The following is a 16,977-nucleotide window of genomic DNA, read 5'->3' on the forward strand; positions in this document are numbered from 1 at the left end:
TCTGCTTGTTCGAATAAATTTCGAATAGCACATCCACTTATTAAAGGCAAGTGTGATTTATAACGACTCTCTCATATTTATTGCTCAAATTGCTAATAATATGAGCATCAATTTTCTGAAATGTAAATCCCTTTTCATTCATGTTTTCATGGTTTTTTTTTTTTAAATATATATATATGAAGTATTTTCACATTAATTACATAAAGGTGAAAATCATTCTTGTGATTTTAAAAGTATTTTATGTTGGAATTGTTTGTTTTCATAAGAGAAAACAAAATTTTTTTGTTTAAAACATTATGAGAATAGACAAATTAGCTTATGTATTATAGATTTTGAGTAAATCCTTGGGTTTCATTACTAATCTAAGATCATCCACACCTATTAAAAAAAAAAAAACTATTCCCTTAAAAACAAAAGATTTACAACATATGGAGTATGATTACAAAAGAGTGAAAATGACAAAACTAACCCCCTCTCTCTCACAGAGAGATATAGTTGGCCAACACATGGAACCACCACATATACCATTTCTCTAGCTAGTGGTTCCATCTTGCTTTAAGACAATCAGCTTGAAAAGCGGGTGATTTTTCATCTCCTGGAAGACCATAGCTTTTTCTGTTCTTTTTTTCTCCTTCGTAATCCATGGATACAGCTCAGTGGCCACAGGTAAAGAGACTTTTTCAAAAATCTTCCTGTATGAAATTATGAATTTTCTTCTGGGCATGGGGTTTTCAAAGCCAACAAAGAATATTTTTCAAAAATTTTCTTCTCTCTGATTGCTTGTTCTAAAAAGTGTTTACCTTTTTTTTTTCTTTTTTTTCTTCTTCTCTTCCTCTCTCTGATTGCTGTCTTCTAACATGTTTCATTTTGTTCTTGACAGTAGTAGTACTACTGCACTTTTTTCTTTCTTTTCTTTTTCTCCACCATCTGATAAAGCACCCAGAAAAAGTTAATATATAATTTGTTTTTATTGCTGGTGTAATCCTCAAAGTGTAAAGCAAAGCAGCCAGCTTCTTCGTTTTCTTTTTCTTGTTTGTTTCCTTCTAGTTTCTTTTTGTTTTGATCAACTTATGGCCTTTTCCTGTCCTTTGTTTTCTTTTTTGTTTTTTTCGATTTCAGGGAATTGGAGTTGTTAAACCCATGGAAGCTGGTAATAATTCAAGGCCTATGAGGGCAAGGCCACAAAAAGATCAAGCTTTGAATTGCCCAAGGTGCAATTCAACAAACACCAAGTTTTGTTACTATAATAACTATTCTCTCTCTCAGCCAAGATATTTCTGCAAGACTTGTAGAAGGTATTGGACTGAAGGTGGATCTTTGAGAAATGTTCCCGTTGGAGGTGGATCAAGGAAGAACAAGAGATCATCATCATCATCATCACCATCAAAGAAGCTTCCTGATCCAACCACTTTCCCTCACTCTGCATCTCAAAACCCTAAGATCCCTCAAGGCCAAGATCTTAACCTAGCTTACCCACCAAGCTTCCCTCACTCTGCTTCTCAAAACCCTAGCCCCTCCTCCACGTCATCTCAGCTCTCAGCTATGGAGCTGCTCAAGAGTACAGCTGGGATTACTTCAAGAGGGCTGAGTTCTTTCATGCCTATGCCCGTATCAGATTCCAGCTCAATATACTCAGCTGGGTTTCCTATGCAAGAATTCAAGCCAACTCTCAATTTTTCTCTTGAGGGTTTTGAAGGCAGCGGCTATGGGAGTTCTCTTCATGGAGTGCAAGAGAGTGGTACTGCAAGGCTCTTGTTTCCTATTGACGATTTGAAGCAGGTGCCATCCACAAGCGAATTTGAGCAGAATAGAGGGCAGGGAGATTCTGCAGCCTATTGGAATGGGATGTTAGGAGGAGGATCATGGTAAATAAGAGAAAGTGGATGGTGCTTTTTAATTTTTTTTTTTTTTCTTTCTTTCTTTTTGGTGGGGTGACTTGTTTTGAGTTAATCAAAACTAACAAATAGGGTACATGGGTTTCTGATATTTCTTTCTTTAGTTTTTTTTTTTTTTTTTGTACTTCTTTTGCTTTTGTCTTTCATTGCACTGTGATCAATGTGGATGTTTGAAGCTTTATTTTAGGCTGGCTTCAAAAGGGTGTGTCAAAACTGTCACGGGAAGCTGTGTAACGGATAGAACAAGAGGCCTAGAATAAACGATTGAGATATATGTCTTTTTAGGGCTTCATTCAAGAAGAGAAACCTTGATGATGATCTTGTTCCAATGTTTCTTCTACCACAGCAAAGGTTTCAGTGTATCATGTTCTTGATGATGATGGTGATGATCTTGCTACAAAATTAATAATGTTCTATGATGTTTTAGGTAGCAAGAGCTAGTTATATATTTATATATTCTAAAGTATGTACGGAACTTATTGAACAAATGACTTATATATTAATTTTGTTTATTTTTAATTACACTGGGATTTTGTGGCTTGATTTTATGGGTAATTAATTATATAGATATATATGGATTTATTCATTTCCATGGACTTAAAGTGAGATGGAATGATGGCTGTCAATCCTTTACAGCAAAAGTTCCCTCCCCTCTCTCTCTCTCTCTCTTTTCCTTTTTCTCTTTTTCTCTTTTTGCTTGCCAACAGGTCAGAAATGTCAGGTCTTTTCTCAGCACTATCTGGGTCGTAGAGATTCTTCCGCCCATTAAAGCACCTTCACGAAGCAATTTGATGGATGCGAAGAACTACCAGAATGACTAGGTAATATGCATGACACATTTACTATTTCTTCACATGCCATACCACTTCAAAACCCATAAAAGGGTAGAAAGAAAAAAATAATTATATGAAACTGATTAAAAAATACCCTTTTCTTTAAAAATCATATATATTGAGAAACTAAAACTATTTTTCTGTTCAAAATCAATTCTTTTTGTAGCCACTAACACTCACTCATTTGCTCCATTTCCATATTCTCCTTCTTTGTCACTATTTAAAGACAAAGAAGCCCTAGAGCTTGACTGGCATTTCCCCTCTCTCTTTGGGTCCCGCAGACATTCCTCTTGGTTAGCGTGCTGTGGAAACTCCTCCACTGACCACTCCCCAAAATCCTCCATAAAATAGACCCTCCATTTTTTTTTTCTTCTATATAGTATTACATAGCTAGTGCATTGAACTTCTCACTCATATGATATATATATATATATCCTTATTGTTTTTGTCCAAGGTGTTTAGCACTAGGGTTTTAATAAAGTGGGTGATGGATGGGGGCACCACATCATCATGGAGGTCCTTTTCTTTCCAAACGTAGTTATCTACGCCATTACTCTCCCTTTGAATATTTTTCTTTTGCCTCCTTCAAATTTGTCAATGAGATGGTGAAACATTTATAACTTTCCCTTAACCTCACCTCCTAGTGTCGGCGATTATTAGAGTCAATAATTACGGTTCACAGCCATGGGATGCCATTGCCTGATGCCTCCCATCACCATGTATGTGATTGGACTAAAAAGAGTATGTAAGCTTAACATTTTTTTACTGCAATATATGAGCATAGTTTTATAGTTTTATATGGGGAGATAATTTGTGTTCACATATTAAGTTTAGGTTGCATTGAGATATGAATATAAAATTATATATATCAATTTTAGTTCGATTCATTTAATTGAACGGATCAAATCTTTCAACCCTAATTAACTTGTTAATTTCGTGTCAGACCTTGTCAAAAATTATTAGCTATAAATTTCATGTGTTGGGTTTAAGCTTTGTTTAGGCATATGTACTTGACATTTATTAAACGAGTCAAACTGTGTAATTTTAAGTTGTTAATTTTGTGTTAAATTGGTCGGCCATGTCAATAGTTGCCTGCACTAGTTTTATGTCTATAATTTTTAGATAAATTATCCAATTTTTTCTTCGTCAAGCCATTGATTCCAATAATTGTTGTTATATTGTTACTTGTACATGCATGCAATGTGTTTGCATCGAGGGAAATAGAAACTAGAAAGAACAGATTTAAGTGGGTCAATTTTTTGAGGTAATTTACAATTTATCTTTACATGGTTAGTTTAATTATTTTTTTCTCCCTCGAGTTTTTTAAAGTTACAGTAAATGTTGTATTTGGTTTAAATTAATATATTTTATTGAATCAATCAATCAAAAGATGTGTCACATTGTCATCTGCGTGACGCCTTATTTGGAGACTTTGGCAGTGATATTGTCTGAAGGCGATCTTGGTGATATGCAGATTCCAGATGAAAGTCAAATCAATTATGAAAGAAGAAAAAGAAAAGCATTAATTATGCGTAATTAAGGTGCAAAATAGATAGGGAGATGGCATTAATAATCCATCCCTTTAATCTGAGGATCTCTTCTCATAAGCACCGGTACGATATATGTTATGTTAAATCACTGATAAGAGAGGGTGATTTAATTAATTAATACTTTAACAAAATTAACAATAACACAACCTCTTTTTTTTCTACACGTTTCTCTTCTTTTCCATCCAATGCCAAACAATACAAGGTACTATATAAATAATAGACTACATTTTCATTCTCGTCAATTTTCTTCTTTCACTTGGAATATGTCACGAGAATTCTTAGCCCTGCAAAACGATGGCAAACTAACTTTTCTAATCATTATAAATTATAATCATGTGTATGTATAAATTCTGGGTCATCATCTTTTTGCAAGTGGGTTTTTAGCGGTGAGTTTGACATAAAGCTCGTATATTTTGGTGTTAGAGTCGATCACCAAATCAAGTATAGGATTATACGCAACTCGCCAGTATGAAATCGAATGAGTTGCAACGTTGTAGTCGAGTCACAGAGGAGGCAGCTTATGGGTTGAATTAAAAAGTCTTGCTACGATGTTTAAGTATAGTGATGAGTCATTGAATATTGATAGGTGAGTTAAACCACCAAAAGAGAAAATGTTTATTATCAGGTCAGTGTTGATAGAGTACGCCACTAAGAACGTCAGCTATGGAGTGTGATGATATGTTACCGTTCTAAATGTTCTACATGACTTGAGTGTAATATTAACAGTGTTTATATAAACTCCTAGGCATATACTCTCCTCTTGCATGTCGGTTTTCAATAATGAGTTATACTAATTAAAATTTATATCACACCTTTCAATAGTATATTTACTACGTGTTTTCTAGGTTTCCATTTAGGACTAGAATGGCAAATATTTGAAGGTTGCAAAACAATCTATTGCTAGTAGTAAAAGATGTTCATGGGGAATTCCTCCTACCAACTTAAGGGACAAAAATTTTCTTTAAATTGATCTTCCAACTCATTTTATTAAATTGTCAAGTATCTTTTGGGCATTGAAGAAATATATGTTTTTTTTTAACAACATTATCAGAGTTTCTCTCATGCTTAGGCATATGTCTTAATTTTACTAGACATGCCATGCTATCACTACTAAAAATTTAATAGAAGATGAACATAAGGATTTATTTGATAATAATGCAAATTTTAGGGAGTGTTTATGCTTTTTTAACCTTAGAGAACGAGTTAGTGATCTGTCTGAAATGAGTTATTTTGTCTAAGCTTATTTTAGCTTAATTTATGTATGTCCTATAATTTTCTTTTTGTTTTATGAATGCTAGTTTGTTAAAAAAAAAAAAAAACTTAGAGAACGATTTGGTTAAAAGTCATACGTTAGAGACCACTGAAGAATTTAATAGGTGTAACAATTTGTTTTTGCGTGTCGATGCATAAGTATAAAACTATATAAGTCAATCATAATTCGACATATTTAATTAAATAAATAAAATTCATAAACCATAATTAATTAATTTTATTTTGGGTTCTTATCGAATTCGCATATCTACTTAAAAGTGAGTAGAGATTTACGACTGCCAAATTTTGGCAGCCAAGCGTCGGCCATTTTTTTTTAAAAAAAAAATTATTTTTCTTTTTAATTGAAGAGAAAAAGGGTTACAAAGAAATTATGGATAACTGAATTTAAGGCATTAACACTAAATTTAGGATCATCAATTTTTTTTTTGTTTTTTTGTTTTTTATATCTTTTTCTGTTCTTTATTTTTTAGAGGCAGCCGCAAAGACGGACTCCTTAAAAGTTGCCCAACTGAAACCGTCTATATTCATTAGGGATGAAATTGGACATTGAAAATTGCTGACACGACAATTTTTCATTCTAAGAATAATAGTCGGCTGTTGCCTAATATAGTCCTTGTACATCAAAGCACTAGCTCACTTCACAGTCCCAGCCGAAATGCCTCCTCGAGTTTTAGAACCCATCACTCACTCACCACCACCACCACGACCACCACCACTTGCCCATAATGGACCTAACAAACCCAATAGCCTCTCCCTTCAGGGTCCTAAAACAACCCACCATTCCATGCACATTTCTCTGCGGACGGAGCAACCCTTGGATTCAAGCACATATGCCTCAATTCTTGAATCTTGTAAATGCCCAAGTTTTGGGAAGCAGATACATGCCCACGCAATTAAATCTGGGTTTCATGGTCATGAATTTATAGAAACCAAGTTGCTCCAAATGTACGGGAGATGTGGCTGTTTGGAATATGCGAATTTGTTGTTTGAAACAATGCCGCTTAGAAACTTGTATTCTTGGACTGCCATTCTCAGCTTGCATGTGGATCAAGGGCTCTTTGAGGAAGCTGTTTTTCTCTTTCAAGAATTACAATTAGTAGATGTTGGGTTGGAGTTTTTCGTGTTTCCAGTAGCCTTTAAGATTTGTAGCGGTCTTGGGATGGTAGAACTTGGAAGACAGTTACACGGGCTTGTGGTGAAGTATCAGTTTGCTTCAAATATATATGTGGCTAATGCTCTGATAGATATGTATGGAAAATGTAAAAGCTTAGATGATGCTAAGAAGGTTTTAGCAAAGATGCCCAAAAAGGACTGTGTTTCATGGAATTCTATTGTCACGGCTTGCGCTGCCAATGAGATGGTTTATGAGGCGTTGGGGTTTCTGGAAAGAATGTCTTTGGATAATTCGATGCCCAATCTTGTTTCTTGGAGTGCAGTTATTGGAGGGTTTTCGCAGAATGGTTATGATGAAGAAGCCATTGAGCTGCTTTACAGAATGCAAGCAGCAGGATTTGAACCAAATGCGCGAACCCTAGCAAGCGTTCTTCCTGCTTGTGCTAGACTAGAAAAGCTAAGCCTTGGCAAGGAACTCCATGGGTATATTACAAGACACGGGTTTATGTCTAACCCTATTGCTGTGAATGGACTAGTTGACATGTATAGGAGGTGTGCTGATATGGGGAGTGCTTTCAAGATATTTTCAAAGTTTTCAATGAAAAATGCTGTCTCATACAATACAATGATTGTTGGGTACTGCGAGAATGGTGATATCTCCAAGGCCAAGGAGCTGTTTGATCAGATGGAGCTGGCTGGCATTGGGAAGGATATAATTTCATGGAACTCGATGATTTCTGGATATGTGGATAGCTTCATGTTTGATGAAGCTTTGAGCATGTTTCTAGATTTACTGATGGAAGGGTTTGAACCTGATTCGTTTACTCTAGGAAGCGCTCTTAGTGCTTGTGCTGATCTGGCTTCTTTGAGACAAGGGAGGGAAGTACACTCTGTTGCCATTGTTAGAGGTCTGCAATCTAACATCTTTGTCGGTGGAGCTTTGGTAGAAATGTACTGTAAATGCCAAGACTTAGAGGCAGCTCAAATGGCTTTTGATGAAGTAGGTGAAAGGGATACAGCAACTTGGAATGCTTTAATCTCTGGCTATGCATACTGCAATAAGAACGAACATATTCAAGATCTTATTCAGAAGATGAAAGGAGATGGGTTTGAGCCAAATGTGTATACATGGAACGGCATTATTTCTGGGCATGTCGAAAATGACCATTATGATTTAGCCATGAAATTGTTCACTGAAATGCAGACTTCAAATTTGAAGCCTGATATATACACAATTGGAATAATTTTACCAGCATGCTCGAGGTTGGCAACGATTGAGCGAGGTAAGCAGGTGCATGCACATTCAATCAGATGTTGTTATGATTCGGACATCCACATCGGAGCAGCGCTTTTGGACATGTATGCGAAATGTGGAAGTATAAAGCATGCGTTGCTGTCTTATAACAGGATCAAGCACCCTAATTTGGTTTCTCATAATGCCATGCTTACAGCATATGCCATGCATGGACATGGAGAGGAGGGAATTGCATTGTTTCGTAGAATGTTGGAAGGTGGTTTTAAACCAGACCATGTGACTTTTCTATCAGTTCTCTCATCATGTGTCCACGCCGGATCACTCGGAACAAGTCATGAATTCTTTGATATGATGGGATATTATAATGTGAAACCCACACTGAAACACTATACATGTATGGTTGATCTCTTAAGTCGTGCAGACCGGCTAATGGAAGCTTATGAACTTACTAAGAAAATTCCAACCGAACCTGATGCAGTATTGTGGAGTGCTTTGCTTGGAGGATGTGTTGTCTGGGGCAATGTTGCATTAGGAGAAGTGGCAGCAGAACGGCTCATAGAGTTGGAACCACAAAATACTGCGAACCATGTTCTGTTAGCAAACTTATATGCTTATGCAGGGAGATGGGATGATGTAGCTAAAACAAGACAGATGATGAAGGGTAGAGGAATGCAGAAGAGCCCGGGATGCAGTTGGATTGAAGATAAAAATGAGGTTCATGTTTTTCTTGCAAATGATAAATCACACAAGCAAGCAGAGGAGATATATTCTACTTTGAATAATTTGATTATTCACATGAAAAGAGGGCCACAATAACAAGACATTGGAGCTGCATGTTATACTGTACATAATGTAAGAGTATAGTTTCTGAAGATAACTTTTCGAAACATTCTTCCTTGATTAGCCTTTAACCAAATACCAAAACAAGTTATAGATACAGAGGAAAAGAAAAATGGCCAACAATGGGGCCTTTTCTATTTGTATCTTCTAGACAACAGATGGACATGACTAGGAACACCCAACATTGTCAAAAGCAATATTCCTACGTTAAGATTCAGTAGAGGTCGAGTGACTCAAGCACCCTACGAGCCTGGATGTGCAACGCCGTCAGTCTTTCCTTGGGATCAAGTGTTGAGCCAAATTGACTGGCTGCCCATATCAAGGAGGCAGATTTCTCTCCAAGAAGTCGCCTTACGTCCTCGTGTATGGCTGCCAAGGGAGGCCTTTCTCTCCCATTCACATGCCCTATGAGTAGCAACAGGAACTCACCACATTTCAACCTGATCACATGAAGAAGACGTTTCTTATCACCATGTTTTGTAAGAACTATCACAGCCAGACAAAAAGGAAGAGAGGGGATGGGGGTTTAGGGAAAAGAGATATTATTAAGAAATCGGGACCAGTATATCATATCCTACCAATATGTCAATAGGCACAAGCACCAGTCTTAATGATGACAGTTTCCTCCTACATAGCTTACCTAATCAAATTAACTAGGGTATCCAGTATAAATGGATAAAGCTCACAACAAAAATGGCAGTCTAGGAAAAGAAGGCAGCAAGCACTGCAAGCCAGAAATCATGTAGCTATGTTTGAAAAGGTGCTGTAAAGAATTTGTTGCAAGGACTTCAAAGGTTACTCTAGTATAATTGAAAAGAAACTTGCAAATAATTGGAACTTTCTTTGGCTAAACATCCCATTTCGTCCTATTTAAGTTCTGGCTGACAGCTCCACTTTTCATATTGTGAAAACAACATATGCTAACATAGAATTAAAGAGACAGAGTTGGTCTCTCTAAATTTATCTCCTCTAAGCTCACTTATTAGATTACAAATCTAATGCCATACAATCATTTGGAAAGAAAAACCGAAGAAAAGAAAAAAATGGTTACAAAAAGGACCAATTCCAAAGATCTCTAAACCATTAAGGTTACAATGGAGGGTCAGATTTTTGAGTTGGAAGGATAAGAAAGACACCTTGACCACAACCACTCTCAGAGAAGAAAAGGAAAGGGGGCATTGAGCTTCATAAGGGGAGATAAGGGGAAAGAGAAAAACATATTGAACTTCTTATATAAAGTGAAAATCTCTCAACATGTTTGTAGTACGTTTTGGGGGCTAGCATTAGAAAGACCTTTAAGTTGAGAAAATTCTTCTTATCCACCATTGTTCCATGGTAATATTTCATACCAGCAGGCCAGCTACTAAGATGTTACTGTATTTGACAAATGCAAACATATAACGTGGAGACATGGACTATAAGGAAAGTAAAAGAGATTTGTTATTGCCATCAGAGAGGAACTGCATCACATTTCATAATGGAGATTAATGTTAGATAAAATTCAACCACTTCCTATACCTGAGATTCTCATCCCCTTGTTTGTCTCTTATGAGCTCTGCAACTTCCTCAATACCATTATATGCTTCAAAATCCTAGTAAATAAGGACCAGAGCATACACAAATGTTAAAAGAGATATACAGAAAACTTCATCACACACAAAAGTCAATTAGAAATGTCATAAGGATTCTTTGGCTTCAAGATCCAGAGAAAGTCTACCCTAATAAGCATCCAGAGTGAAAGATCTATGCTCTTTGGCCAATTGGTCAAATCTTATCGGCCCCATTCTAGAAACTCATCTCCACTCTTGAGCATACTAAAATGAATATTAAGGCCATACAACCATAGGTAGAAGTAACAAAATACTAATTGCACCTTGATTAACTGAAATGGAAATATATATAACAAAAGGGTACTATTAACTATAGTCAGAAACCAGCTAGAAAGAAAAAATGTCATTGTTTGGCCAATATATTTTAAAATAGAATAACAAAAAGTCTAATCCACAAATAATGGACAGCCAAAGAAGAGTCAAAATACCATTTGATTGGCTGATGAATCCAACATTATCGAGACTAAAGCATCTAAGCATGCGCCTTGCTCGAGTACTCCACGAGTCGATAATATGTTCATTAAAACCTGCATAATAGAAAACTAGTTCTAAGTCTGAATCAATAAAAGGTAGGGGGAATCCATTGTTTCATGCTACAAATAAACAAGGAAATAGGAGAACTTTCATGTGGCAAATTCCATGTGGGGCACGGTTCATTTGCGTCGTGATCAACATGAAACTCACACGGCTATATCATTCTTGACATAACGTTTTTGTTTGAATTTCACATTACATCTCATACATCATGCAATTGCTAACAACAAAACATCAAGTTAAGGGACAAGATAATAGAAGCACATGGCAAGGCTATGTAGAAGATACCGGAATTGCCTTATGGTGATGGGCCAAAGTTGTGCTTTCACTATGGAGCAGACAGCAACCTTCCAAGACACGAAGCGCGAGCGCGACTTCGGCATCGGTTGAGGGGCTTGTTATCTTCAAAGGCTCTACCCCAAATATATGATCCAAATTCTCTACAGTCTCATCCTCTGGTTCTTTCAGTGAATGTTGAAAGAGTGCCGGAACCACTATTTCATCGTAAACCAGCATTAGCTATCTAAGTTCAAACTCACTCACTCACTCACTCACTCAACCACAAACAACTAAATTAAAAAGAAAAGAAGCACGCTTACATTTCAGCAATCTAATCTAATTAGATGACACAATGTGATTCAATCTTAATATCCCTAATTTTTGTTACTAGCAAAAAACACGTCGTCGTTTGGAATTAGAGTTGGAAAGAAGCTTCAATTCATCAAATCTAATTCAAACTTAGAATCCCTAATTTTTGCTACTAGCAAGTAAGGAACAAACACAACACGTGGTCGTTTTAAGATAAAGTTCTAAGCTTTTGAACAAGGAAACCTTGGAGCTCAGAGAGGGACTGGGTCTGGCAGAAGAGCTGGATGGTAGAGTCGGACTCGGCAACCGATCGGAGAAACTTGAGGAGGCTGCGGAGGCCGCGCACGCGCAGGAACGAGAACTCGGCGCGGGCGTCTCGGAGCCCCGTTTTCAGCGCCAGCGTCACCTCCCTGTACACTCTCTGCCGGTTCAGCGAGTTCACTAGCTCCTGCACCGCGGTCGCCGCCGGAGCCTGCTCTGCCTCAGACTCTGGCGACGCCTTCGCCGCTGCCACTCCCTCCGCCCACAGCGCCTTCTTCAAGTACATCTCTCTCTCTCTCTCTCTCTCTCTAATTGCCTCTCAAGAAATGGCTGGCTTATGTTGAATGCGGTAGCTCAAAACGTTGCGTTTCAAATACGTTACAATAAAACGACGAGTTTCGTGTCCGATATACTTCTGCTGAACTCCCCATGAAGCTTTCCCTAATTAACCAAAAAAAAAATCTTATGTTAAATAATAATAAAATAATAATAAATTCTAAAACTTGAAAGGATGTAACCTATTGCAAATGCTAGGTATTACCGTATTATTGGAACTGCTTGCAACATAACTTATTTTTTGTGAGTCCTATGGAAGGGGCTATAGAATATTGAAGAATACGGGAAAGCCACTGTTAAGGAGGGAGAGCAAGTAATAAATCAAATGGAGATTGAAAAATCCCCAACCGGAAATCCAAAAGGTGAATTAGGATGCGGCAATAAACGAATAGGAATCGGAGTTATTGTGTAGGATCATGCGGGATCAAGAGGAATGTGTCGCTGAAGGTTAAGGGGACAAAAATCAATTCCCCTCTTCCTTTCTATGTCTCTGAAGAGAGAAGCACGAAATCTCTCAACTATAAGGTTTATTTTTCTCTTAGATTTTGGTTATTCGTTATTCCTTCTTTTTTCTTTTGCTTTTCAGATTAATATGAGATGTTTCTTTATTTAATTGCTGCTTTTGTTTTTGATTTTTTTTGCTTTGAATTGGTTCTTATAGCTGAGAGAAATGCAGGAATGTTGAATGAATTTCGGTATGAGAATGGCGGACGAGGTGGTTCTGCTGGATACCTTTTTTCAGCATGTTTGGGATGAGGGTGAGGATCGCGCCTAAGAAGAGAATCAAGTACGAGTACAAAGAGGAGAACCGGAGGAACAAGAGCGAGCTGCTTCTCAAGATGAGCCCGATTCACGAGAAGATCCCAGTTCTCATCCACAACGGGAAGCCGGTCTGTGAGTCCCTCATCATCGTTTAGGGTTCGGGTTAGGATTGGTGATGGAAGGGAGGCGGAAAGTCGCTGAGCTGGCTGCTGTTGATTTGATGATAACAGTCTTTTTTATTGCTTCCTTCACCTTTCAAATATACGTTTTTGCTTCTGATGTGGTGAGTGTTAACATTTGCCTAAATTTATAAATTTTCTTTTCCTTCTTTATCTTCTTTTTTTTCTTTTTTTCTTTTTTTTTTTTTTTTCTTTTTTTGTTCTTTTTTTTAATGTTATGATCCTGTTGCAGGGTAAATTGGTCCTCTCCCAGTTGCCGAAAATATATATTGGAAAAGTAAGTTGAAGTGACATGGGAATTACAATTGGAGAAATTCAGGAGGGTAAGTATGTTCATAGCTTAGAAAATTATTGAAAATAGCGTCAGTTGTAGTATTGTGTTGTTTGCTTGATCATTTGCTTGCAACCTATGTAATACTAAGTTTTAAAGGCTCTTCTCAAATAATTATCGTCATTTTCATTGACAAATTCTTTTATATAGGTTCTTTTATGTAGTTCAAAGCCAAGAAGCTAACATTTTCCTCCTTCGATAACCTGCTGGCTAATTCTGGCAAACCTGTACTGGTTGACTTTTATGCCACTTGTTTGTTTCTTCCCTACTTATGTTTATTTTTTCTCTTCCTATCTTTTTTCAGATTCTGCTAACAGCTATGATGTCTGACTATTTTGTAAGCCTATGTTATCACCTTAAGCCATAACGTACGGGATCATCTTGCTGAAAAACTTTATAAGAATTTTATCGTAATTGTCTAGAGTTATGTTTGTCTTGTAAGTAATCTTTCATTCGTGAAGCAAATTCGTATTGTTCACCTTATACCCTATTGAGAGGGGTGGGGCCTTTAGTTTAGGAATAATTCCATGTCCTTGGTAATCTCTAGAATAACAAAATTGAGCAGGATAATATTTAAATTTAATCGGAAGACTGAGTAACCCTAGGTATGGTTTGCATATGGTCTTTGTCAATTCATGGATCCCATCCTCAACGAAGTCAGTACTCAGCTGGAGGATAAAATATAGGTGGTGATAATTGACACTAAGAAGTATCCTAGCATTGATGATAAATACAAAATAGAAGCGTTACCTACATTCATCATATTTAAGGACAAAACCTTATGATTGAATTTGCAGCTCTCTTGCTCTTGTGTGGAATCCAACTGTATGCCTCTAAATGTTTTTGCTTACGAAAGTAATCAATAAGCCCAATCTTAGACTTGTAGAAGGACCTCTGCCCTCTCTGACTTGTCTTGGATTGTACAAATTTTTTGGTTTTAACGTGTCTCATTTATGTTAAGTAACTGGTTCTCATGAGAGATTTTAATTGTGTAACATTTTTTTTGTCAACTATGAAGTCAGTTATAATCTCCTCTAAACTTTTAATTTCAGAAATCAACCCCCTAGACTATGGGATCAATTGTTGTGTGTAGTTTTTCCCGTACTAATCCTTGGTGAGGCATTCATTATATGCCAAATAGAATTTATGTAGGTTCAAAGATATATCAGGATACTAGCAAAGGCTCTTGCCAAACATTTTGGTGCTAGATTGTTGATTGTTGATTATCTTTTGTTGCCTGGTTTTAGCTTCTTTAATGTCTAAATCTTTTTTTTCTTTTAAAGTAGAAATTTATCTTTGTTTTCTAGGAATTTTATTACTATCTTCTAAGCTACAAATTTCTTCCAACACAACAATTGTTATCATATTTTGGTTAACATAAGCCTTAGGTTGAACTGCAGATTTCCAGTTTTGCAAGCATCTTAATACAAGTTTGCTCAATTACTGTTTAGGCAGTACTTATCAAAAAGAAAAAAAAGAAAAAAAGGTGAATGATTGCTTGCTCAATTGCATGAGAGCAAGGTTGTTCAATTAATTGCATAAGTTAAATATGTGTGTGATTCCTTTTCCTTTAAACTGATGGTAGAGTTCTTTTGTTTTTCTGTTTTTGTTGATCCATTTTTATCCAAAATATAAGGTTATCATAATTTTACTTTACTGGTAATAGGATGGCATCACAGATATGGAAAGCACTGCAAAGCTTTCTTCTGATCACGAGTTCATTATCCAGCTTGGAGTTGTCGCTTGAAGTTCACGAAGGACTAAGTCATAGATTTAATATTACTGGTTCATGACGCACCAAATGAAAATGAATAAATTTATGATTTCAGAATGAGGTTGGAAAGTGGTATCACTTATGTAAGAATTTAAATGTGCTCATGTAAGGATTTAGATATTAAATTTTGCTAGAAATGATTTTTATATATGACATTGAGTTTTTAATGTTAAATATTGCATAGATATATTTTTTACCATCAAACACAGGGAATCAAGCACGTGCCTTCCCACTAGTAGCGTTAAAAATACAATTCATGTGAATGGGGTTTGGTGTTACAGTAAAAAAAAAAGAAAAAAAAAAAAAACAGAAATTACTTTTGTTAAAAAAAAAAAAATAAGAAAAGAATAATTAGGGTCGAATAGAAAAAATATGAATATATATATGCGGTAGTTTGCACTACCGCATTGAAGCCAGTCCCACTAAAGAATATAATTATAAAACAATTCAAATTTATTAATTGTAATATTTATATAGAAAGGAAATCTATTGAGAAAAACGTACACAAACAACATTAAGCAATTAATGCTACAAAACAAAATAAAGGTATTAAATAAAAATTCAAGAAGAAAAATTAGGATAATTTGAAAAATAAAATAAAATCAAGACAAATATTACTATAGTTTCAGAGACATTGTTTTTCGAACAGTTTGTGTAAATATTGTAGCTATCCCTTGAGATGCTCAATATTGGAATAACTGCATGTCAGAGGCGTTCGGGAGAACAGAGTGAGGAGAGAGGTATGAGAAAGAAGTTTGCTTTAAAAAAAAAAGAACTTAAAAAAAAAAACTAAACGCTTATTTTACACTTAAACATGGCCATTGTCAGCATAAAAGAGCGCCACATGTCACGATATTAGCCTCTCTTGTCTAAAACTCTCCTATTATATATATATATATAAGATAAACGGAACCCTTTTTTTCTCTCAAGAAGCACAAAAAATAATAATAATAATAATAATAATAATAATAAAATTGAAGAACCTTAGTCACATGTACAACTACGCCCTACCCCCAAGCCATCTTCATCCACATGCCATTGGAGAAACAGAGTGAGGAGAGATGTATGGAAAAGAAGTTTGCTTTAATTAATGTTTATTGGATACACTGTTTTATTAGAAAAATTATTTTTAAAAAATAACTAAAGGCACAATGTTTCACCAGAAAAATAAAATAAAATAAACACTTGTTTTACACTTAAATATGGATAGATGATATGTATATTAGATTAGATTAGATTAGATACTTGTTTTATTAGAAACGTTGTTTTGAAAAAAATAACTAAAGGCACAATGTTTCAGCATAAAAGAACGCCACATATCACGATATTAGCATCTCCTGTTTAAAACTCCATTATATATATATATATATATATATATATATATATATGAGATATTAGATATGATTAGATTAGATATACACTTAAATATGAACATATGATATATATATATATATATATATATATATATATATATATTAGATTAGATATACACTTAAATATGAACAGATGATATATATATTAGATTAGATTAGATATTAGATATGATTAGATTAGATAGTTGTTTTATTAGAAACAACATTTTAGCATAAAACAACGCCACATGTCACGATATTAGGCTCTCTTGTTTAAAACTCCACTATAAGTTTTATCTCACACGCATTCGAACGAGTCTATGTTCTGTTGGAACGAGCAACACAGCTTTGTTAAACCGACTTATTTACTATTACTACTAGGGTTAGGAGTTTGAAACCTATAAATACATGTTTTATTGACCAAAACATAGCTTTGTAATAATTATCCAATTTTTTAATAAGAAAGCTAAGAGTTTTAGTTTCTGTTATGTT

The 16,977-nt window shown here is 35.6% G+C and overlaps 3 protein-coding genes and 1 long non-coding RNA gene across 6 annotated transcripts; 3 read left to right on the top strand and 1 right to left on the bottom strand.

Moving 5' to 3' along the window:
- Positions 1–494: 494 nt before the first annotated feature.
- Positions 495–2,436, top strand: LOC132186421 (dof zinc finger protein DOF4.6-like). The gene is made up of 2 exons (XM_059600396.1): positions 495–666; positions 1,120–2,436. Exons 1-2 carry the CDS (start codon positions 643–645, stop codon positions 1,867–1,869), a joined length of 774 nt encoding a protein of 257 aa, XP_059456379.1. The 5' UTR covers positions 495–642; the 3' UTR covers positions 1,870–2,436.
- A 3,682-nt stretch (positions 2,437–6,118) lies between these two features.
- LOC132183823 (pentatricopeptide repeat-containing protein At2g13600-like) lies at positions 6,119–8,739 on the top strand. The gene has a single exon (XM_059597269.1). The coding sequence runs from the start codon at positions 6,206–6,208 to the stop codon at positions 8,732–8,734; it is 2,529 nt and encodes an 842-aa protein (XP_059453252.1). The 5' UTR covers positions 6,119–6,205; the 3' UTR covers positions 8,735–8,739.
- Positions 8,740–8,761: 22 nt separating this feature from the next.
- Positions 8,762–12,381, bottom strand: LOC132183830 (uncharacterized). Of its 2 annotated transcripts, XM_059597290.1 has the most exons (6): positions 12,293–12,381; positions 11,734–12,192; positions 11,200–11,396; positions 10,797–10,895; positions 10,277–10,350; positions 8,762–9,198 (listed from the first exon to the last, which is right to left on the bottom strand). In XM_059597290.1, the coding sequence occupies exons 2-6, from the start codon at positions 12,035–12,037 to the stop codon at positions 8,973–8,975; spliced, it is 900 nt and encodes a 299-aa protein (XP_059453273.1). In that variant the 5' UTR covers positions 12,038–12,192; positions 12,293–12,381; the 3' UTR covers positions 8,762–8,972. The 2 variants fall into 2 exon arrangements, with proteins under 2 accessions (XP_059453273.1, XP_059453264.1); XM_059597281.1 differs by lacking the exon at positions 12,293–12,381 and having other exon boundaries at positions 8,767–9,198; positions 11,191–11,396; positions 11,734–12,178.
- A 142-nt stretch (positions 12,382–12,523) lies between these two features.
- LOC132183843 (uncharacterized) lies at positions 12,524–15,385 on the top strand. 2 transcript variants are annotated; one of them, XR_009440523.1, is made up of 4 exons: positions 12,524–12,612; positions 12,749–13,132; positions 13,261–13,351; positions 15,026–15,385. It is a non-coding gene; the product is annotated as an uncharacterized LOC132183843 (long non-coding RNA). The 2 variants fall into 2 exon arrangements; XR_009440522.1 differs by having other exon boundaries at positions 12,764–13,132.
- The last annotated feature ends 1,592 nt before the right edge of the window (positions 15,386–16,977 follow it).

Source organism: Corylus avellana, chromosome ca1 (genome assembly GCF_901000735.1).
Source record: "Corylus avellana chromosome ca1, CavTom2PMs-1.0".
In the NCBI taxonomy this organism is placed as follows: Eukaryota; Viridiplantae; Streptophyta; class Magnoliopsida; order Fagales; family Betulaceae; genus Corylus; species Corylus avellana.

Excerpts from the sequence above, each read along its gene's own strand:
- LOC132186421 (XM_059600396.1), top strand. The coding sequence starts at position 643 with ATGGATACAGCTCAGTGGCCACAG. Across the intron at positions 667-1,119 it reads ATACAGCTCAGTGGCCACAG|GGAATTGGAGTTGTTAAACC; the intron begins GTAAAGAGACTT and ends TTTCGATTTCAG.
- LOC132183823 (XM_059597269.1), top strand. The coding sequence starts at position 6,206 with ATGCCTCCTCGAGTTTTAGAACCCATCACTCACTCACCACCACCACCA.
- LOC132183830 (XM_059597281.1), bottom strand. The coding sequence starts at position 12,037 with ATGTACTTGAAGAAGGCGCTGTGGGCGGAGGGAGTGGCAGCGGCGAAG. Across the intron at positions 10,896-11,190 it reads ATCACCATAAGGCAATTCCG|GTTTTAATGAACATATTATC; the intron begins GTATCTTCTACA and ends TCTATTATGCAG. Across the intron at positions 9,199-10,276 it reads CAAGGGGATGAGAATCTCAG|GTTGAAATGTGGTGAGTTCC; the intron begins GTATAGGAAGTG and ends TCATGTGATCAG.